The 23,863-nt window shown below is 50.7% G+C and overlaps 1 protein-coding gene across 5 annotated transcripts in view; it reads right to left on the bottom strand.

Moving 5' to 3' along the window:
* Positions 1-23,863, bottom strand: part of Dhrs3 (dehydrogenase/reductase 3) — a 35,223-nt gene extending 11,360 nt beyond the window's left edge. The window contains exon 1 of one of the 5 annotated variants that reach the window (XR_007977138.1): positions 21,557-22,473. Coding sequence is in view for 1 of the 5 variants with exons in the window: in XM_052177990.1 (XP_052033950.1) it covers positions 21,557-21,751 (195 nt within the window). In the remaining 4 variants the exon portion in view is untranslated. Of the gene's footprint in view, positions 1-21,556; positions 22,549-22,706; positions 22,819-23,676 lie in introns of those variants that run through there. The other 4 variants (XM_052177993.1, XM_052177994.1, XM_052177990.1 and 1 more) reach the window with 4 other exon arrangements.

Here is a 23,863-nt window from a genome sequence, read left to right as displayed (position 1 = left end):
GTTCATTTTAGTATCTCAGTGCCTACCAAGGCACACATTGCCTGTTGGGTGAATAGCAGGGCCCAAACTGGGACACGGTAGGTGGATATTAACTACTTCCTGCAGCTGAAAGACTCTGTGTGGCTGAGCTATTTGCAGCCCCAGAACCTTCCATAAGTAAGTATGTGTGAACCAGGAGTCAATGGGGCTTGGGGTTTCCTAGAGCACCCCCAATCCCAGCAAGTACAGAGAAGGAGCTAGCCATGGTGCTGGGCAAAGATGATTGCTGGGAGCAGCTGCATCTCTCAGGGCAAATCTCTGTGTATGGTGTTTGTCTGTCTGTGCCTGTGTCTGTGAGTGCTAGCACCTCTAAACCCGACTGAGTGTGCACCCGTGTCTGTAAGTCTATGTATTCATGCGCGTGTCTGTGAATGTTTGTCTGAGCTTGTACTGTGGATCTGAGAGTGTGGATCTGTGGGTGTCTGTGCCTGTGAGCATGCTTTGTGTGTATGTGTCCATAAGCCTACATCTGTGCATGTGAACAGAAGTGTGCATCTATGAAGGTGCGCAGTCCTCTGTGCTTGTGTCCTCAGGTCCCCTGGCGGATGCACACAGGTCTTTAGATATAGGATGCACTCACTCTGCCCATCTGTCCTCGTGAGCCAGCCTGGACCTCTGTGGTCCTGGTGGCTCAAATGTGGAGCTGTCTTGAAGGCCAGGACTCCCCGGCTGAAGCTGCTCTAGCGACAGGCTCCTCCTGGAGCCTCTGCCTGGCCCCCAGAGAACCTGAGTCCCTGATGGGTGCAATGCATGCAGCAAGTCTGCCCTTAGTAGCACTGCCACAGTCGCCTGGATGACCACAACTGTTGACAAATCCTGCCCAGGTCCAGGTGGAGATGAGAGTGGAAGGCAGAAGTGAGCTTTGATAGGACACTGGGGATGGGGTAGCCCTGGAAACTGCCTAAGCTTCCTCTTAAATTTCCTGGCTGACCAGCTGGCAAGGTCAGGTTAGACTAAGCTATAAAGTCAGGATCAGAGTTTTCACACCTCTTGGTCTCTTGTGAGGTTAAACAGTGGGCTTCCGTTCCCTTCCCCTCTCGGGGCAGGTGAGCAGGAGGAGGAAGGAAAGGGTCTTGGCTCCTGGTATGAACTGCCACCGGTGTCTACCCTGCTTTGCCTCTGTTGCCACCTGCCAGTCTCAGCGGCTGAAGCCCTTCTCCTTATCTCCATTAGAGACCTATATCGCCTACTTTCCATACTCGGGAATTGGGGCTCAGTTATTCATTCGGGGGTCCAAAGACACACCTGGTGCATGGTGGGGGCAGGATCTGAACCCAGAGTCTATCTATCCTCTTCAGGTGTAGCCCTGAGGCACGGCTAGATAGGTTAAGCATGAAATGCCCAACTTCAACTCTAACTCTGTCCGTGGCTGGCATCTGTTCCTGCCCAGGAAGCCCTCCTTGTGTCTCATTCAGCGTGATGTCTCTACCACAACCTTATCCACCTATCCGCCAGGGCCAGAGAATCTGACGTGGGAGGCTGTCGAGCCCAGTGCTGGAACCTAAGAGAACAAAAGAGACACAGTTCCCACCTCAGGAACCCATTCCAGTAAGGAAGGTTGAGTGATCAAGGCTCAGTCGTAACCTGAGGGGTGGGGGTGGGGGTGGGGGTGGGGGTGGGGCGTAGGAGGAGAAAGAATAAACAAAGGGACCTATGGGAAACGGACTATTCACAGTGATGGAAACTGCAGCTCAGCGAAGCCTAATCACCATCTCCCAGGCCACACACACACACACACACACACACACACACACACACACACTGACAGAGATGGTGTTTGAACATCACTGGTGTGTGGCTCCCAGCACAGGTGGTCAGTGACAACTGCTATTCACTGTCCTAAACTCAATCTCCAGTAGTACTGACGACAAAGTAAAGCCTCGTATGTTTCCTCCCAAGGCCCCGAGGGGACTCAGCACAGAGCTAGTGCCTGCTGGGTCTCCTGCAGGTTGGCTCTGCTGGGATTGTCCTGGGGAAGAAGAACAGACAGGCCGTAGTATCATCCTCGACATCTTTTGTAGTCACTCAAGGGGCCATAGTCACTCAAGTGTCTTAGGGCTAGGAAAGTTCAGGGATCCAGAGTGCGAAGAAAAGGGGAGCAGCACAGAACCATCCAGAAAAGCCCACCTCTGATACCTCATCAGGCCAAGGAAGCAAGTAGCCTCAGATGGACCCCAGGGGGAAGGATCAGGCCTGGCCGCCACTCCCTTCTTTATGTCTATTTATGGGAAACATCGCTAACCAACTAGGTGACTTTGATCTTAAAAACCAGGGGCTGGTGAGATGGCTTGGCACATTAAGGTGCTTGTCACCAAGCTTGATGACCCGAGGTCGATCTCTGGGACTCACGTGGTGGAGGGAGATAGCTGGCTACTCTAAGTGATCCTCTGACTTCCTCACACGTGCTGTGTTACCTACCCCAAACGCCAAGTAAAAATTAACAACAGTAACAACAACAACAACAACAACAACCCAGAACCTAGGTATAATAGTACACACCTATAATTGAAGTATAAGGGGGCTGAGGTGGGAGGACGGCCAGTTCAAGGCCAACCTGGGCTACACAGTAGGGCCCTGTCTCAAAGCAACACAGGTAGCAATAAGAACAGAGGCAAAAAAAGAAGGCATAATACAAAACTCCCCCATTGTAACTCAGTATCAATAAGCCCTGTTTAGCTTTAGTGATCCTCAATACCTCCATTTTTTAAATAACTTATTTATGTTTTATTTTATGAACATTGGTATTATGCCTGCATGTATGCCTGTGAGGGTGTCAGATCACTGGAACTGGAGTTACAGACAGTTGTGAGTAGCCATGTGGTTGCTGGGAACTCAGGTCCTCTGGAAGAACAGCCAGTGCTCTTAACCGCTGAGCCATCTCTCCAGCCCCTCATCAATACCTCTTTAATGCCTGTACCCATGATAAGGTAGCTATTTGTTGTCTCTTGTCATTATTTTTCTCTAAAATATTGCAAACTCCTATTCATCCTGCAGTACCAAACCTGAATGTCCCTAGTTCCGAAGCCTCTCTAGCCACCCATTCCACTTTTCTTATAACACTGGGTAACAGCTAATATTAACAGAGGCCTCACCATGGGCCAGGCCCTGTGTCAAGTACACAGAATGCCCTCTTTCCTCCTCACACAGTGTGGGTGGGCATGCTACTCCCCATACAATAGGTCTCAGACAGATAAAGTGACTTCCCCAGGGTCACGCCTCTCCTATCTGTACAGCTGTATGACTCAGAAAGTCCACTCCTCCCTGCTAAGACTAGCCCTTGTTTTGTGTTTCCACTGGCAGACAGATGAGTGTGTCGACCATTTGGAAGCTCCTTGCCTTGGCTCAGATACTTCAGGGACTCTTATTCATCTTACAAACCTAGCACCGGCCAGGGTCAGTTGACCCAGTCATATGGTGCTGGCCCTTCTAGAAAAGTCTGCTGATTCTAGGACACTGGTACTCCTTCCTATTTACCTCTGTCTTCTGTATCCAGGGAGATACCCTAGAAATTAGCTGTGTGTGTGTGGCAGGAGTGTGGAGGTTGGCATGGGGCATTCCGCTAGTGACATGAGCAAGAAATCTCAGGTCCAAGTCCTTGGACAGGTCAGGGAGCTCATGGTCCATGAACCCCGTGGCTTAAGAATCAGACTGATGATGTTTGCCTTGCAGCCAGAAGGAAAATGCTAAGCAGAGACACCAAGCATGGGAGGCAGGGGAGCAGACCAGGTTAGAGAGCTTTGGGAGGTGTGTGGCTTCTTGCCTGCACACCCAGCACAGCAGGTAGGTAGGTGAGAGGACGCTGCTAATTAAGAGCCATGCTTGTGGCTGAGTGAGAGTGAGCTTGGGAATTTCAGTCTACTCTATAGTCAAGGCTATGGTGGTCCTGACTAGAAAGGGATGGGTGCAACCCTGGTGGTGTCTGAGACATGGACACAGCTCTATCTTTCTATCTATCTCTCTCTCTCTCTCTCTCTCTCTCTCTCTCTCTCCTCTCTCTCTCTCTCACCTATCTGTCTATCTATATCTGTCACCTAATTGTCTGTCTGTCTATCTATCTATCTATCTATCTATCTATCTATCTATCTATCTATCTATGTATCTATCTATCTATCTATCTATCTATCTATCTATCTATCTATGTGTGTGTGTATGTATGTATGTATGTATGTATGTATCTATCCATCTATCTATCTGTCTATCTATCTATCTATCTATCTATCTATCTATCTATCTATCTATCTATCTATCATCTGTCTATCTAGGTGGTACCAGGGATTGAACTCTGGATCCAGCCCATGCTAAGTAAGTATTCTACCAGTGAGCTATATTTCTCCAACCTCTCTTCTTTATAAAAACATTTTGAGACAGGATTTAATGTTGGGCCCACTGGCCTTGAGTTGGTTCTGTAGCCCAGGGAGGCCTTGAACATGTGACTCCTCAGGCCTGGGGACAGAGCACACTTTCAAATTGAAAGATGTCAGACATGGTGGCACGCGTCTGTAATATGAGTAATGGGAGGCTGAGGCAGAAGGATCATGAGCTTATGAGCTGCCTGTCTCAAAAACACCTTTACATTCCCATCTCTTTTCTTCCTTTTTAGATTGGGTCTCATGTAGTCAAGGCTGACTTTCCTATCCTCTCACTTCTCCCATCCTTGTGCTAGGATTACAGTCCTGTATCAGCACACTGGGTTTTATGCAGTGCCGGGGAATCACACTCAGGGTTTCATGAATGCTTGGCTCAACCAACCAAGTTACATCCCAAGCATAGACAAATCCTAAGGTATTTCTAAAGTGATAAAAGTCATCTCTTGAATACAGTGAAGACTGACTCTGGAGCCAAGCTGGCTTAAGTCCCTCTGATCTGTCATTGTGAACTTGGAGACCCTAGGTAACCTCCATGAGTTAGAGTTTGAGTACCCTCTTGGAAGGGCAGCGGGAGCGTTGGGGAGGGCTCATTATGGACCATTTGGGGTTATTATCAATAACACAACAGCTCCAGAGCCCTATTTTTGTAAAAGATTTGCCAGGCCCACAAAACTGGAGGTGCTGAGGATGATGGTGGCCCATAGCCTTCACTGGCTGCACCCTGTCTTGCTTCCCCTAGCCATGGTCTTGTCTGGGTCAGAACTCCAGAACTGAAGTTGTCTGTCTCATCTTTCCCCTGACTTGAAAGACATCCTTCAGCCACAACCATGGGCCAGACAGGCAAAGACCTGGGTCTAAGTTGCCCCATCTGCAAGGTCAGCTAGTAGGACCTTGATGGGCAAAGTTTTCTAGGAGACTAGGTTTTCAAGATGGACTCTGAAAGTTCCTGGGAATTCTAGGGAGGAGCCTCTGGGGCTGTTGAGAGGGAGGATGCTTAGAAGACATGTTTTTGGACCCTCTCTTTGCCTGCCCAGCTATCCACAATAGTGGATAAAGTGTCACTTTAATTAAGCTTCTAGAACTAGTGTCTCTACAAAAAAACTGGTTCAAACATTATCAGACTTGAAGCTCTAGCTCTTACCTGGCTCTGAGAGAAGGGCCCTTTTCTCATGATAAGCCATAGGTGGCTGCCTCAGTCCTCATCCATTGCCAGCACTGTCCTGTCACCCTGAACACAGACAGGAAGCCTCCTCCTTTCCAAATGTCAACCATTCAAAGTGCTGATCAGGTGCCTGCTGAACTGCCTCTTTCCCTCAGTCATTCTCCAAGGCTCCGCACTGGATCTGAGGCAACTGCTCTCTCTGGCTAGAAGAACAAGGGCCTTTGCTTCTTTCCACAAATATCAGTTGCCACCACAGACAGCAAAGGGCAAACCACAAGGGTGGAGACACACACAGGCTATATAGTTCCTGGCTGAAGCCCTGTGACCTTTGCCCCAGTTCCTCCCCTTGACCTTGTGGAACAGAAGGCCAGGGGATCTTGGGGGTCGGAGCTGAAGAGAGAGTGGGAGACAGTATCTGCCCACTCCTGGCATGTTACACAATGACAATATGACCTTCCAGCCAAGTGGGATTTGAACCCAGGTAGTTCAAGGAACATATGCCAGTTGCCCCAGGTGAGGTTTCAAAGCAGTACATGGATTTCAAAGCCAAGCTAATGCAGAGTTTGTACCTTTGTTCATTCATTCATGGAATACTGACTGAAGTGGTAACTGTTTTTAAGGCACACTTGTAGGCCCGGGGATATAGCAGGGGATCAGTTTATCCCGTTCTTGCGGTCAGTCTGCATGTGTGTATGTGTGTGTGTGTGTGTGTGTGGTGTGTTGAGGGGGAGGTCGGGGAAAGATAAGATGAGATGCAATTGATCATATAGGCTGCTGAGACGGCTTAGTGGGTCTTAAAGTGTTTGCCCAGTAAGAATGAACTCTAGATTTTGGATTCCTAGAGCCACACTGTAACTCCAGCACAGAAGGCCAAAGAGACTAGCCCGGACAGCAAATTCAGGTTCAGTGAGAGACCCTGCTTCAATCCAAAACCTGAAGAGTGACTGAGGAAGGCCTTCATATGCAACTTCAACCTAGGGCCTTCATATGCAACTATTCGCAGGCCCACACTCGCACACACACACACACTCAAACATACCAACACACATGCATGCACATACAATCCCCTTTAAACAAAACTCCCAATGACCATGCAGAGTGGAGGAGGTTGCAAGTATCCCAAGAGGACCAGAGAGCTTCACAGGGGATCGGAGAAAGGGCAGGGGGAAGTGGTACTAAAGGAGGCAGGCTGCTGGAAATAAGGTAACACTTCAGCAGAAACCTGAGAGATGTGGAGGAGGGAGCCATGCAGATGTCTTGGAGAAAGAGGCAGATAGAGCAGCCAATGCCTCCACAGGCCCCTGAGCAGGAAGTAGCTCTGGGTGATAATGGTGTGGTGATAGCCACTGGAAGGAGGCCAGTGTGTCATAGCCCAACAGTGGATACCAGCCCCAGTGGGCGCTGAATTCTAGTTTGAGTATGATAGTGGGCCTTCTGATGGTGGTAGTATTGTGAGCACAGATATGACAGTCTCTGGTTTAGATGTTGGTACAAGTTTTGAGTCCTGGAAGGGGAATTTAGGATCCAGGTGGGATAGGACTAGTTAGGAGGTATGGTGGGCTCAGAGGTATGATGGGAGAGAAGGCATCTAGGAGGTTTGCAGGGTTGGCTGTGGGCTGTCCCCGGAAGGACCAGCCTCACAAAGAACTGAGGAGAAGTTGCAAAAAGAAAGCTGCCATCCTGAGTCCCATTCCTCCTGCACCAGGGAAAGTGAGCTTTGCTAAGTCTGGGTATCTGAGAAGAGAGATTTTGTAAGTCCTTGGGCTGCTTCAGTTTCTGAAAGCATGCCACTGGTGAAGCAGAGAGAAGGGGGGTGGCCAGGCCAACTACCACCTAGGTTGTAAACATGGCTTTCCAATGACAAAGTAGCCCCTGTCCCTGGCACCTAACAACTACCACACTGCTGCCTTAGGATTGTGTGCTCCATGCAGACGGAGCAAGGCTGGCCAGCAGGCTCACATGAGGGAGGCAGTGGTCAGGCACGGAGCTCAGAGGGCTGGCAGGAGGCTCCAGGAAGTCGTTCTGCAAGTGGAGGTGGGTTAAGGTAGGAGGGTGTCGGTGAAAAAAAAGCGGGGCAGATGCAGGGTGGGGGTGGACTGCAGTGAGTAGGGACTGCTTGGTGGGGGAGGGATTAGGGTTCTAGGCTGAGGAGAGTAGGATGGAATGGATGCAGTAGGTTAGCAGAGGCCTGGGGCTGGAATCCAAAGTGCAGGCAGAGGTGAGGTGGGGGGGTGTTCTGACTGAAGATAGGTGCAGGGGTGAGGAGTAGAAGGCTGGAGTTTGGGTCCTGAATACTACACTTAAGGACAAAGCAAAGGTTGAATATGGGGCTGCGATTAGGATCTTGAGTGCAAGCAGAGGGCGGTAGAGGAATAAGGGGGTTGGGGGTGGGGTTCTGAATGGAGATAGAGGAGGGATGGGGGTGAGTAGCAGACTGGGACTGATTCGGGTATCCGTACAGATGGGAAGGAGCAGGGAGACAGGAGATGGGTGCTGGGTTCAGCTAGCAAGGGAATGATTGAAGATAGAATCTGGCCACTCAGACCGCGGGCTCTTCCTCCACGACCAGACTGGCAGTAAACAAATACCCTGATGTCACCGGTGCTACTGACCAGTGGCCAAAGCCAGAGCTGCAAATCAAGTACGCAGTCCCAGCAGCCCCAGGCCGTGCAGTCTGTTGGAGACATGCAGGCTTGTTCCAGCCACATGACTGCTCCCTAGCTCCTCAGCGAGGGCAGTCCAGCTGCACATGCTGACAGGATCCTGCAAAAGCCACCAGACATTGCAACACGCGGTCAGTCTGCTGGCCGCTGGGTGAACTGTGCGCCACCCCCAGCCACAGGCACCCGCCCAGCTGGAGGGCTTGCCTCTTCTGGAGCATCTCTGGGACTGGCAGCTTCCCTTGTAGTAGGGACCGCAGGGGGATCCTGAACCTGCACCTCCCTCCAGGGACGGCCAAGCTCAGGGGCAGGGCCTTAGGTCAGCTCTGGTCTTTGTCCAGTGGGTTGGGAAGTGCCTACTGTGGCTCCTGGTGTCTGCAGTGGCTCTGGACTTTGTGGAAAGTTCATGGAGAAGGGAGTAATATTCTCCAGGTGTAAAGAGATGTCACATTGGATGGCTGCTGCTGTTCCCCGCCAGCCTGTTCAGTGCAAAGGTCTCGCTGGCTCTAACTCCTTGGCCAAGCTACCCTTTGGGTGGGAAGTGGCCTGGTCAGGGCTCCCAGGAATCTACTCAGGAGTGGACTGGCTATGTGGTTGGATGAGTCACTTGGGGTCTCTGGGCTCCGTCCTTTCCAGCTGGCTTCCTTGGACTCGGGAAGGTCAAAAGTACAAGAAAATGCTTTGGGAGCAGGAAGGCTGATGAGTGGCCATAGATGCTGGCCCTGCCTAGGGACAACCCGGAAAGCCACAGGAAGCCCAGGGTATTTGCTGTCCCCACTGGCCCTCAGTCATTTACAAGGGGAGGCTGGGGCTTCAGCCCCTTAGAGGTCAGCAGTTCTCTGGGCCTCAGGAACCTTGACACTGACTTCCTTAGTGGGTCCTGGAACTCACGCTTAACCTGCTTTGTGGAGGGCAGAGAGCCTTGAAGGGACTCCACATCCCTCTGTGTGTGTGTGTGTGTGTGTGTGTGTGTGTGTGTGTGTGTGTGTGTTAGGATGGGGAGCAGAGGCTGACATTGGGATGCCTTCTATGGCTCTCTTCCTTATTTTCCGAGATAAAGTCTTTTCACTGAACATGGACGTCACAGCTGCCAGGCCATCAGGATCTGGGGCTCCACTTGTCTCCGTTCCCCGGTGCTACTGTTACAGGTGTACTTCAATAGCTTTTACATGGGTGTCCGAATGCAAGCACTTCATCCACCAAGCCATCCTCCAGTCCCTCGACCCCCGACAAGTCACCCTTGAAATGTGGCTTTGGCACAGTCCTGACTCGGCCTTTACATTCCTCCCCTTACACTGTCCCTGCTTCGTTATCTTTGTAACGCCAGGTCATTAGAACGACAATACTTAAGATGTATTTCCCCCCCACCCCTACCCTCAACCCCCAGCAAATAATTCAGGCATTCTGGGTAATTGGGTGCCTGGTGAGCGCGTGAGTGATGAAGGATATCATGTGGCCATTTTTGTCAGCAACGATAATGCTGCTCATTACCATTAGGACCAGCCACAGAATGACAAGGCGTGACCACAAAAGATTTTAATCATGGAAACCTTAAAGAGGGAGACCAAGTGGAGGACCGAGTGCGATCACCTGGATACACCAGCACTCACATCAGCAACACTCAACACTACTGCTAAGCCATGAGCCTTCTGCCTGTCCTGGGTAGCAGGTAACACAGATCTGCCATTCAAGATCTGACATGTGCTGTGGAGTTGGCTCCAAGAAGAAGAGCATGCATACACATAAACTAATTTTAAAGATTTGTTTATTTTTCTTTATGTGTACGGAGCACTTGCTTGCATATAGATATGTATATATGGCATCCATACCATGTACATGTCTGGTGCCAGAAGAGTCTAGAAAAGGGCATCGGATCCCCTGGAATTGGCATTACAGGCAATAGCAAGACATCATGTGGATGCTATGAACAGAACCTGGGCCCTCTGCAAGAACAAAAGCATTCTTTTTTTGTTTGTTTGTTTTGTTTTTTCGAGACAGGGTTTCTCTGTGTAGCCCTAGCTGTCCTGGAACTCAGTCTGTAGACCAGGCTGGCCTCGAACTCAGAAATCTGCCTGCCTCTGCCTCCCACACAACAACAAGCTTTCTTAACCACGGAGCCTTCCATCTTATTCTCTCAACAAAATTATTGTGTGTATATAAGCATGGCGTATGTGTTGGGGGCATGTACGCTGTCGCGTGTGTGTGCAGGCCAAAGAACATCTTTGTAGAATTTGTTGATTCCTTCCAACTTTACGTGGGTTCTGGGGATTGAACTCAGATCACCAGAGTTATGCAACAACAGTCTTTATGAGTTGGGTATCTTGCTGCTGCGGACCTGTTTTAGATATGGGCACCGAGGCCCTGGAAGCGTGCCTATCAAGAGTACAGCCAGGAACTGGTTGGGTATAGCCTTGGCCCTGGCAGGTGGCACCTCCAGAATTGAGAATTCAGAGACAGTTCAGAAAGATGAACTTCCCCTCTTCCATTTCCCATCCACTCCCTTGTGTGGTATACTTCAGAGGTCATACAACATGCAACATGCTAGGGCTGGTGGTTCCCCGGGAGACTTAGCATGTTAAGCACTTTATTGGCACACACCTCCAAAGGCACGCCTTAAGGAACTCAGAGGGCGTGGGAGGGTTGTTCACTAGGGGCCCATTTACTTTCTGAGAGGACACAGGTCACATGCCATGGGGCTGACCTTCCAGTTGATTGCTAGTTGGGCTGTCAGAGAAGGACGCAGACATGCAGGGCTGGTGTATGCAAGAGGAAGTGGAGCATCCCAACAGGAAGTGTCTGGATCAGCACATCCTGCAGAGAACAGGATAGTGGGAGTGCAGCTACGGGGCATCAGGAAGGGCAGGGCTTTTCCTGGGGACCAGCCCTATCCAAGTAACCACTGAAGGCACCCCATCCCTCCACTCTCAGAGAGTGCTTATTAAAGGTCAGACTCCTCTCACAGTTCTTCAATGTGTTGTCATGCATTTCTGGGAAAGTCTTCTAGGGCTCCCCAGTGCTCTCCCAATCAAGTCCAAATTCCCTCTGTAGCTACCGGCTCAGGGGGTCATTCCTTGCCTTCTCTTCCCCTCTCTTGGACACCTACTCTTTGTCAGCTCATCATCTCCCATCTGTTCTTTACTAGACACACTTCCCTTTGCCAGTGGCTACATCTACCTCATCCTGATATCTTACTTGGACCCTACTCAGGACATGCTCAAGATGAGGGAAGTATTTTCATAATAGTGCAGTCAAAGATGGTGGCAACCTCCCTGCACTACCTGTCCATCAGAATTCCCATTCTGACAGGCTTTTGATCTCATGCTAAGGTCATGGAGGCAGCTGCTCCATTTCCCCTGGTCTGCAGCAGAGGCCTTTGCTACACTTGGGCAATCCCCACAAGGTTCCTGTGTCCTCGTAGAATTCCAGATGTCCTTTCCTTCCACAGTCTACCCTTGTGGAGAATCTTCAGGGAGACCAGAATGTCCTCTCCCATGGCTCAGCAGGAGAGTTAACACCCATTTGTGTTTTACTCCCCAAGGGAGAACTCTCCCCAGTGATTCTACAGCCACTATTCCACTGCCTGCTGGGACGGTAAAATCTTCCAGCCCCCAAAGACTTTGTGTATGGCTTCTGTAACAGGCGTTGAGTGTGGCAAGGCACTTGATAGAGAGCCTGAGCATTAGGCAGCTCTTTCAAAATCTCTGGGTGGCTGGGCTAAGCATGCTCATTTCACAGATAAGAACACCAAGGCCTATACAAAGAGAGAGAAGTGACTTACAGGAAACCAGCCCCCAAGGGGTCATCTTGGAATCCCCAAACTATGTACATGCTATTTTACATGGGAAGGGGGGGGGGAAGGCCCAGGGAACTGAATGTGTTGACCCCTTTGATTTTTCAGGGGAGGTTATCTTGGATTATTCAAGCTAGCACACACTGTCACAGGGTGACTTAAATGCCGGCAAGGAGGGGTGGAGAGACAGTGTCATGGTCAAGAGCTCAAACTACTCTTGCAAAAGACCTAAGTTCAGTTTGCAGCACCCACATGGTGGCTCACAGCAACCTGTAACTCCAGCCCCAGGGGATCTGATGCCCTATTTTTGCCTCCACGGGCACTGCCTTCAAATGCACACATGTCCCTTGCTTCAGATGCACAGTGTTTAAAAGAAAATTTTAAGAAGCAGGCAAAGGAAGGGCTGGGGCTACAGAGAGGTGGCAGAGAACCTGCTCAGCATATATGATGTGTGGGATTCTGTGTTTTGGCTCCTGCTGAATGGATGGAGACAGAAGAGTCTGTTGTGGGTCCAGAGAGATAAATTCAAGGACTCTGGAATGGAAGTCTGAACAAGGGTCAAAACTGAGGACTGTGGTGGGAGGGGAATTTGGAAGGGGAAGGAAGCAGCTTCCAGAAGGAACACAGTCTAACACCTTACAGTTAGTCCAGTTGAGTTCCAGGCCGGGCTTCTGACATCTGGAAACCTTTCTGAGACACCGTCCACTATTCTGAAAGCCCCAAGTTTGTGAGCACCAGACGCATGAGCATAGAAACTCAGATGGCAATCACGGTCCATGACCCCCACCCCCAGCCAGGACCCGCAGCCTAGCAATCCACGGCAACCTATCAGCATCAGTTCAAAGGACACAACAAACTGTACCTGCCTTCCAGTCGACAGCCTGTAGCCCTCGCCATTGTGGTCAACACTTCCTGATCACTCACTCCATGCTCTGACCTTTACACAAATTATCTTACCTAATTCCATTTGGCAGAGAAGGAAAAGTGAATGTCAGGGAGAGGTTTAGCAACCTTGCCAGGGGCAACTCGGTGAGCAAACGGAAGAGGCAAACTGTGAACTTTGCTGTTCTTGACTCCTGAGCTCCAAATCGGAATTGCTTCATTACACTTGTTCCTTGAGAAGCACACGTGCATGATGCAAGACAATAGTTGTGTCACAGCCAAGGAGGTGCAAATCCCCAGGGGAGCACAGTCTCCAGCCCACACGGAACCTGTGTCTTGCCATCCATAAGGTCCTTGGCCTCTCCACTGAGTGTTCACAGGGAAGTGGCTGTGATGGGCAGGACAGATTGCTAGGTCTTTGTTAAGCTGAGGCTGTTGGGAGGTGGGGCCCAGGGTGGATGGGGCCCCACGTGGGTGTGTCTGGCAGCACCATTTGCCCACGTGAAGGTGAAGTTGTCCTCTGTGGTCATACTGGCCCTACCCACATGGTGACCTTCAATGTGGTTGTGACAAGTGACAGGCTGTAGGTAACTGTGTGTTAGGAAGCAGGAGCTGCAAGAACATGGGGTGGAGGGTGGGGGGATTGGAAGTGGGGTGGTAAGGTGGGAGGGGAGTTGGTTCTGCCACCTCAGAACTGCCAAATCAAGGGATTGAGATTGTAAGAGGAAAAGCAGATCTCACACCCACAAAAATGGCCCCAGACATTGACCTAGCAAATACCTCCGTCTACTAGCGTAGCATGGTGACTTTATACCTTTGCAAAGCTTGCACAGGAGGTGTATAGACAGCCACTAGACCACTCTGGTGGCTGTTTACTTTGTCCCTTTGAACTCCTAACTCTGAAGAATGGAGAGGTTTCCTCTCAACAGTGAGAAGTCCCCTCCACCATTTTTGCTCATGGATGTTGGCAAATGACCCGATAAAGTCAGTAGACAAACCCAGCAGGGCTAGCCCAGGAGGACAGGCTGGCACAGGCAGGCCTGGCTCCTCTGGCAGTTTCTGCTGAGGATGACCAAGGGGCAGTGAACAATAAAGGTAAGGTGAGTGGAGCATCCAGATGGGCAGGCTGAGCGCAGTATCATTCTACGAGCACGGCAGCGAGATCTGAAGCACCCAATCCCAGAATCGTTAGAACCGTAAGGACTCCTCCAGACTCTACCAAAGGAACTGGTACTGCTGTGGTCTGACCAGAGTAGACCACCTGGCTGTTAGAGACAGGGAGGCTGTGAGGAGTCTCTTCCATGCAATCAATGAGTGGCAGCAGAGGTAATATTAGGGGCAGAGACTCTGAGGTCTTTTAGGAGCTATGAGTTTGTGTCTCTGTGTGCCTGTGTATGTGAGGCCAGAGGTTTACATCTTCTTCAGTCAATCTCCACTTTATTTATTTATTTACTTACTTATTTATTTATTTATTTAGACAGGGCCATTTAATGGCCTGGAGCTCATTGGGTTAGAAAGACCCACACTGAACATAGGCTGGGTTCAGGATGGACCTAGACCTGGACCCAGGTCAGGAGAAATTGAGTTGAGCATCCGAATCCTCCTGACTATGAAATGTGATCAGCTGCTCATACTCCCTCACCAAGTAGGCCAGGTTGGCTGGTGAAGCAGCAAGCCTCAGGGCTTGCAGGCCTGTCTCTCAGTGCCAGCCTTATAAGCATGAGCTGCTGCACGTAGCTCTTTACATAAGTACTGGGGATACACACTCAGGCCTCATGCTTTACCAGTGGATCCATCCTGGTCCACAGCTGGCTGACTTTAGGTTGTCTTTTCTTATAGTCGTAGTTGTCAGCAGAGGACAACAATGGTAGTCTCACTGGAAGGTGTGACAGTGGACAATAACTGTCAGTTTGACAGGATCTACAGTCACTCCGTAGACAAATATCTGGGTATGCTCATTGGGCTAGAAAGACCCACACTGAATGTAGTCTGGGTCCAGGACTGAATAAAAAGGAGAAATTGAGTTGAACATCCAAATCCTCCTGACTGTGGAAATGTGATCAGCTGCTCACACTCCCGTCAGCATGCCTTCCCGCCATAATGGATTGTAACCTTCAAACTGTGAGCCACGATACCTTTCCCCCCCGCCCCCACTTAGACTGCTTTTGCCAGGTATTTTGCTACAGTGATGAGAAAAAAAAAAAAGAGTGGCTAATATAGGTTACTATCAGGAGATAGTGGCCCTGCCATGTATGAATTGACTAGAAGGTCATGGCATGTAATAGGTTCTCAGTAAACATGAGTTTTCAATAGCAAGGGAATGTGGGTCCTATGTCTATTCAGACAACAGTCACTCATGAAGTGCCACCAAGTATCAGTCACCATGCCAGAACCAAAAGCAAGAAAAGCCAGAGCCTGTGCAGGCCTCTTCCCTCCTAAAGGATTTTGAGGCACAGGCTTGCAAAACAGCAGCCACAGTATAGTGAGCTGCCATGGTTACCCATGACTCTGGGCTCACCGCAATCATGGGTTCCACATCCTGGCTTTCACTGCTCTGCCCTCCAAGGATGTGCATTCATTTTGTTCATAAGCATCTAGAGGGTTCTATGGGTTTTTGCTCAAAACTTTATACCTTCAACAGTTACTTGCCCATCTTGGAGTGGAAAATACCTTGGTCTAGTTACCATGGCAGCTACCAACATAACGGTAGTCAGGTCCATGCTAAAAGGAATGGGGCCTCTGGTATTTCCTAGTGGGTGGAGTAGGGGAGAATGCGACACCTTCCTGCCCCGCCCTACCTCCACCTCCAGCTACAAGTGATCTTAGAAGATGCTAATATATTGAAAGGAAGACTCCATGATCTACCTTCCCTAGGGTCACCATCCAGGAAGACGTAGGCCTTTACTGCATTCTCCCATGGCAGTCACCTCCTTCCAGAAGTCTCCCAAAATTTCCCTCCTTGCATGACCTTTCCGACCCTGCAGGTTCAGAGGTCATAGATATGTGTGAGGCTCTAGCTTGGTGGTCTCAGGTTTGGCAAGAGGGAGCGAGGGCTCATCTTATGATATAAAGAGAGACACTTGCATGTGTCCCTTTTTTTGTGACCAGGACTTACTTACGCATATCTCTGGTCTTTTCCTTAAGAGGTCAACCCTTAACAGTACCCCAAAGATGGGCTTTCTTGCTAGCCCTTGTCTGTTTAATTTAATTGGTGTATTGAGAAAAGGTGGACAACCCTCACCTTCTAGGGTAGCCAGGATCCAGATTTTGGGCCTAAGGACCCAGTAGCAATTCTTTAACAGTGGGCCACGCATCTCTGATGTACTACTCCCAGTTAGTCACTCCTTCCCCTGCTATGAGGGCTGGAGAGATGACTCAGCAGTAAAGAACACTTGCTTCTCTTCCAGAGGACTGGGGTTCTGTTGCCAGCACCCACACAGGGAAGTTGACCAACACTTGTAACTTCAGCTTCATGGGATCTGAAGTCCTCTTGTGTCCTTCAAGGCCACCGGTGCCTAGATGGTGTCCTTACAAACACTCAGGCATACACACATCCATATAAAATAAATAAGTAAACTATATAAAAAAAATCCCAACAAAAGGAAACAAAACAGCATGTAGCAAAGGCTGGCCTTGAGCTCCTGATGGGCGTGCTTCTCCTCTCAAGGGCTGGAATTACAAACCTGGGTTGCCAAGCCTGGCTTAAAATTAGTCTGACCCTTTGGCACCCATCCCATCCATTGTATTTAAATACACCTCAACCTGGTTCTTTGAATAAGTGGGCTTATCCACATCCTGCCTGCATCCTGTTGACTCCTGCCCTGCTTGCCAGACTCCCTCTCCAGAGCCCTCTGTATATTAGGCCCCAGGACTTAACAGCTCCTGTCTGACCTCTCTGTGACCCAGAGGGAGGCAGTTGGGTGGAGCTGAGATTATCTGGCTCAAGAAAGAGAAACTCTGGTTGTGAAACTGGGGTTTGTGAATCAGGGGTTCATCGACGGGTTCTAGCAAAGGGCCTTTGTCTCAACTTCATCTTGGACACAATCTACATGTCACACATGCCTCCAAGTGCCATCAAGTCCACCCAAAACAATGATGTAAGAAGGCGTGTGTGTTACCATACTACAGATGTTGCCACAGCCACATGTAATTCCACCTTCTTCCACAATGTTACAGCCTCCGGTGGGATGACTACTATGTACAATGACAGTCATGGTATGACCATAACCCTGCATGTGACCTCAGTCACTCACATCATCAGTAATACAGATGATCACAGTTTGCCTGACAGTTCAAAGTATCACCAGGAGCCAGGAACCCAAGTAGATGTCAGCACGCGTTTCTAGAAACTTATAGTAACTTGAGGGTGAAGATTATAAGCCCGAGCCTACCTAGTTCTACTTTCCCTACTGTAGCCTGAAAAAACCTGAACAAAGGCACGCCGTAACTGCCCCAGGCCCTGGTGAGGGCAGGCTGGGAAGGCTGTATTCTTCTATGTTAAGTGTTGGCAGCAACTACTCCCCCCTTTTGAGATTTGTTTATGTGTACAAATGTTTTCTTTGCATGCATGTGTACTACACGCAGCAGTGCCTGTAGAATCCAGAAGAGGGTGTTAGATCCTCTAAAACTGTTACAGACAGTTGTGAGTTGCCACGTGGATGCTGGGAATCAAACATAGGTCCTCTGGAAGAATGATCAGTCCCCTTCACTGCGGAGACATCTCTGCAGCCTGAAAATTTCCAACAGAGAACCTATCAAATGTGAAGGACTCTCTGATGGTGGCAACGTGACTTTAGGAATGACCTAAGGACTGTATCAACCAGACCCCTTTCCTAGGTAGAAGGACACTTGCTTGTAAGTACAGAGACTGCCTTCTCAAAGTGTATAATTGGTGGCTAGGTGTTGCTGAAGGGGCTGGAAGTGGGTACGGAGTGTATTATAGATGCGGGGGGCGGGGGGCGGGGGGACAGTGTATCTTCCAACCCGTTCATTCTTCACTCAGAGAGATCTGATGACCAGCAGGAAAGGCTGAGACAGTCACTGACAAGGTCCAGTTCCTTCTGCTTCTCTACACGTCACGTCATCTGTCTGTCACAAGCTAGTTGGTGTGTTAAGTTATGACAAAGGCCACTGGAAGCTGCCACATACTAATTTTTGCTTTTGCTGTAACGTCTAGGTGTGATGTTGATCAGTCTTTAGGAATTTTTGGTATACCTCTACCTGCCTTCCGCCTCTGCTGCCAGCCCAGAGCTGTGCCATCACTTGCCAGATGCCATAGGCAAGCTTTGAACTGGGTCTCTAGTCAAGGCAATGGTGAGCACGAGCTGCTGGGAGCCGGAAGAAGAGCACAGAAAGGAAGGGAAGAGAATGAAACTTACAAATGGGCCTGAAGGCCAGGCCCTGGCTAGCTCACATGCTCACATGCACTATAAATGCAGAAATACTGAGGCAGATGCAACTCAAGCTGCTTCTTAGACTGCCTCCCTGAAATAGGGCCGTGGGCTCTCAGTGGGGATGCTCGCTTGACTGGGCGCTCTTCTGTAGGAATTCAGTCATGGTAGGGATGCTTGCCTCTAGCTGGACCAAAAGGTGGGGTACCCAAATTCTTCCAAACAATCCCCCCCATACATCTTCCTTCTGCTTCAGTCAAGAGCTCTTGTTAAAACGCTGCTAAACTTATAGATGTGATCATAGGCCCGAGTTTTGACTGTTTTGTGGGGAGCAATTATGGGGGCACAACAAACTTTAAAAAAAAGTTTTGCTCAGGGGATGAACCAACAAGAACCTTCCCTCTGAGTCCCTAGAGTTTACTGTTTCTGTCTCGGCTCATCTTGGTGTCTTGTGGGTAGGGAGAGCTGTTTTGTGATAAAGAACTTTTGAATTCCAGACATTGGTGTTCCTTTAAGACACTCAAGTTAAGGGCTGGAGGGATTGCCCAGTGGTTAGGAGCATATGCTGCTCTTTTCAGAGGACCAGAGTTTAGTTCTAAGCACCTACATCAGGCTATAACTACAGCTCTAGGGGACACACATGCACACGCGCGCGCGCGCGCGCGCACACACACACACACACACACACACACACACACGTAAATGAAATATATATATTTTAAAAAAAAGAAACCCTTTATTTGGGTCAGCTTTGTAGCCTGAGGCTCCCCATGGGTCTACAAATATTGCAAATCCTACTTAACTCAAGGTCATTATGGGAAACTGGGTTGCCCGCCCCCTCCTGGACATGCCAGCTGTTTGCACAAGGCTCTGAGCCTTCTTTCTTTCCCCATTTAGGGAATCTCTCCTAGATTCAGTCTCACCAGAACCCAGGCAGGGATTTCTCGCCGTGGCAGCCGCTACTTTCACCAAGACTTGTGCTGGTGGTTACCTCTTTGTACCTGGGGCACCACAGACCTCTCCTGGCTTCCTCCCACACTCCTGGGCCACCCCCCAGTGCCCAGTTCACACCTAATCAACCCCCTACAGCAGTCAGCCCTTTGTTGCCAAGCCCAGAGGGAGCTAAACACTCCTGAGTCTGGGGGGTTGTGCACACGCTGACCCTAGTTGCACTCAGCTAAGAGGATAGAGTCTATCTTCCCACAGATATGGCTGGAGAAAGGGCTTTCTGAATCCAGTGCTCCAGTAACTGCAGATAGTTATTTCAGGGAGCTCTGGGGGGGCGGGGGAGGGAGAGAGAAGGGGGTTATTCTGCCAGCCAAGGAAATGGCACCAGGAGTTTCCCAGGCTCCCCTGGATTTTCTTTTAGGCGACCCTGCCACCAATTAAAGACCTATTTCTCATCAGCCTGGGCTTGTTTCCTGGAAAAGCTTGTCCTTTCCAAAATAGGTGAGGTTGTGCCTTCCAGGGTATGGACCTGTCTAATCCACTCTGCCCTCACATCTCCTACCACTCCCTACCCCCACCCCAACAAGCCTACTTCTGCCTTCAATTTAGGATTGTTTACAGTCGGTCAAGTTTTTCCAGATTGACAAAAGCCTTTCTCATAAGCTACTGCAGTCTGCCACAAGAACAGTGGAAGAGCGTCAGGACCAGAGCCAGCTGGAAGATTCAGGCAACTGAGACACACTGTGTCAAGCATAAGCAACTGTCACAAGTATCCCCTCTGTGAGGGTCCCCTTCTCTGCTCTCTTGGTCCCCCTCCACAAAGAGCTTTGGAAGAGTTCCATGGAGACCCTCTTCCCCCCAACACACACCCCAAGAAGAGAAACTGGTGAGAACAACCCTTATTTCCTTTTAATTCAGCAACTCCAAGGGTTAAAAACACTTCTGAACCCCCCTTCCAAAGGCAAGGTTAAACAGCTGTCCAAACCACCCAAGGAGATTCAGGAGCCCTGGACAGCTGGAGGACCCCAGCCCCAGCTGTGCTAGAACAGCTTGGCCGGGGAAGAGTTAATGGGCAATCAGCTTTGGATGATAGTTCAGACTCCAAAGTTCAGTCTCAGCCACCGAAGGAATTGTAAATCTCAGGGCAGTATTTAACAAAACAAAAGCAACCTGGAATTACGTGAAGGTTTGGCTTTCCACAGAGCGTATTTACTCTAATCCCCAAGGTATGCGGCTCCATGTCAGATCAGCTGGCTAGCCTGGTCCTCCCACCCCCCTCCTTAGCAACAGTTTAAATTTCAAACTAATTCCCTAGTTTGTTCTTCGTCTTCGAGGGCCGGCTGGAGACAGCCCGGCCTGCCGGCCTCAAATCCCTCTCCATTGCTCTTGCCACTGGGTGAGTCAGCCTGGTCTGCAGTTACAAGTTGGGTGACAGCTGGCTCTCCCTCCAGTACTCTGCTACACCAGTCTCCAAAACCTGGAGCAAGGGGAACTAGTGTCACTCACATAATAAGAGGCGGTGGTCAGTGGGGCACAGTGCCACCTCCCAATCTAGTGGAGAAGGATCCCCTCCGTTGAAGAGGGCGGCGCGTGGGGTGGTGGGGGGGTGGGAATCAAGGTTGAAGGTGAGGACAAGGGCTCTTTATCAGCGGCTGGCTACCCCCCCCCCCCCCCCTCCGCACTCCTCTTTCAGGATTTTAAACACCTGGGCCTCCCAGTCTTTCAGCCGGGCTAGACCATCCACGTCAACTCCCTCCTTTATAAATCTGAACCGTGTACCCCCCCCCCCCCCCCCCCGCCCCACGTCCCTGCAGAGCCGCAACCTCTCAGCTTGGGACTAGGCAGCGAGTTGCCAAGCAAAATACCAAGCGCAAGCTAGCAGGCGGCTTGGCTTCCAGCTCTACCCAGAGGCGCGCACACTCTGCGCTCAGCAGGGTGCCGGCAAAGAGAGGGGGGGGGGGGCACTACACCTTAGAGAGGGAGACAGGATGGGTGGGTGTTCTAGGTATGGTAGTTGGTGGGGGTAAATAGCCAACGAGATACCAATCCCAGAGGAGCCGAGCAGCTCAGGGCCTGCCAAAACAGACAGTCCGGTGCCCGGAAATTTTACTAAGGTTGAAACCGACTGGCTTCGCAGTCCCAGGTGATGCAAGGAGTTGGTGACCTGAGACTTTCAGATCCTTGGCTCTGGTTTCCGCACCCGCAGCAGGTGGGAGCACCCCCCTCCAACGCCTCCCCCTCCCTGCGCGCCAGAGTCCCTTTACCCACAGCTCCCACTTCCAGGTGTCGCAGTGCCACCCCGCCCCCACGCCGTGTACCTTTCTGGCGCCACGCTCTGCGAACTCCCGAGCGAGGTGGCGCCCGATGCCTCTCCCACCGCCGGTGATGAGGACTGACTCCCGCGACAAGTCCCGAAGCTTGGGGGGCAACAGCAGTCCCACGGCTGCTTTGGTTACCAGATAGATCATTTGCAGAGGAAACACTACCAGCGCGCCCAGCCATTTCCACACCATCCTCCGCGCGGCGGAGCCGGGCACAGGGGGAGGAGGTAGGAGGCGGTGGACACTCCCCGGACTAAGCAAAACAGGAATTAAAAAAAGAAAGAAAACACCCCCAAACAATAATAAACTAAATAAGGAAAAGGAGGGGTCCCACCTGGTCACTCTTGATCTGATCTCTTTCCAGATGCAAAGGATTGGGCGAGAAAAAATGGGGGTGGGGGGAGAAGAAAAAAAAAAAAGAAAAAAGAGATAAACTCTGCTCTGGCGGAGAGGAGAAAAGCGTCTCAGAAGATTGGGACGGTGGGGAGTCCAGGGGTGGGAAGTTTTAACAAGTTTCTTGCCCCAACAGCCGTTTCGGCTGGGAAATTCACAGGTAATGTTTACAGACCGGCAGAGGAGTTTAAGCAAGGCCAGGGACGAAGAAAAAAAAAAAAAGCACCAACCACAAGCGCGCACACTGCTACAGTCCGCGGTTTCAAAGTGCAAGATTAAAAAAACAAACAAACAAAAAAGCTGTTTCCCAATTGTAGCGCCCCCTCCAACTTTCTCCAGAAAAAGAAAAGGGGGAAAAAAAACCACACACAAAAACACCACACACAAAACCTGGGGAGTGATTGCAGCTCCCAATTTCAGTCCGCGAAAGTCTCCCGACTCATTGCTATTCTTGGGCTCAGGAAATTGCTTAAACGCGATCTGATTGCCAGCACCGTGCAGGAGAAGTGGGGGGTCCGGGTGTCAGTTTCTTCCCGTGCACAGCTCGCCCTCGCGCGCGCCCGCTCTCTCTCTCTCTCTCTCTCTCTCTCTCTCTCTCTCTCTCTCTCTCTCTCTCTCTCTCTCTCTCTCTCTCTCTCTCTCTCTCTCTCTCTCTCTCTCTGGCTCCCTCCTCCCTCTCTTGCAGCCCAGGCTGGGAGTTGCCGCTCGGTGTGGCTCCCTCTCTCTCTTCCCCCTCCCGTTTAGTATTTATTGCCTTCTTTTTTGTTCTTTCCAACTTGGTCGGGCCTTGGAGCACTCGTGGATAGGACGCCCTAGTCTGCGCCGCCCTATTACTTCGTCCGCGGGGCAGCTGCGGCGTGGACCGAAAGGGCGCCCCCTCCTTTTTTTTTTTTTAATACCCCATTAAGTCTGATTGACAGTTAAAGTTGTTGGGAGGCTTCACTACCGTGCCTCTGAGTGGCTGCAGCGACTTCCCCTCCCCCTGCGCGGCGGCGGGGCACGCGCCTGGGCGCGCACCCGGTCTCTCTGCGTCTCGCACTCTCCGGGGACTCGCTTCTCATTTCTGCAAGCTGGGACTTGCTGCCCTAGTCCCCGAGGGCTCGCAGCCGGAACTCGAACACGCTGCAACCAACTCTGGCAAGCCAGCTTGCCCGATCAGACATTCCTCCCAGCCTGGGCCAGGTGACCACCCCTGAGCGGCCAGGCAAGGAAGCTCACGCATGCCTTGATGCAGTTGGGTCACCAAGGGTTCATTTCAGGTCACTTGGTCATCCTCCTGCCTCCAGGTAGGACCAGGAGGTTATGTGTTTCATCGTTCCCGGTTTCCTTCAAAGAGTGTACATCCGAAGTTGTATTAGCGTGAAGTCTCTCACATTGAGGTAGAGGGACCTCTGGGAAGCAGGATTTTGTTTTGAGAGAAAGGGGAGCAGGGTAAAGGAACCTCTAACCCCAGGTGCCAATAAAATCCCTATTAGATTAGCTGGGAGCATATTTATTGCTTATCTGGGCTAGAATTACCTTGACTGACAGCAATTTCCTTAATAGCAAAAGCCTGTAAACAACACGTCTTCAGACCTATGCCACTGTTCAGTTCATACACTGCCCCCCTCTCTGGGTGCCCTTACCTCCGCTGACCTGTTAGGCACCCACCTTGTAACCTCTTGCCCACCCTTTGCAAGAACGGCTCCCTGTTGGGAGGGCGGGACGCAGCTATTTAGACTTGCCTGTTGCGGGAAGTCTAGGAGGTGAGTCACGAAAAGCAGGCCCAGTGAAAAGTGCTGATGAGACTTGCCACCCGCCCCCTCTGCACATCCCTGGGCGGGAGAGGGAGAGACAGCCAGGGAGCCTGCCCTGTAATCTGGGGCAGCCCTTTCCAGCCCTGGACGTGTTCAGGCTGGGAGTCCTGGGCCT

Source organism: Apodemus sylvaticus, chromosome 3, assembly GCF_947179515.1.
Source record: "Apodemus sylvaticus chromosome 3, mApoSyl1.1, whole genome shotgun sequence".
Classification (NCBI taxonomy): domain Eukaryota; kingdom Metazoa; phylum Chordata; class Mammalia; order Rodentia; family Muridae; genus Apodemus; species Apodemus sylvaticus.
The sequence above is the reverse complement of the archived record's forward strand: the minus strand, read 5'-3'. Positions and strand labels throughout refer to the sequence as shown.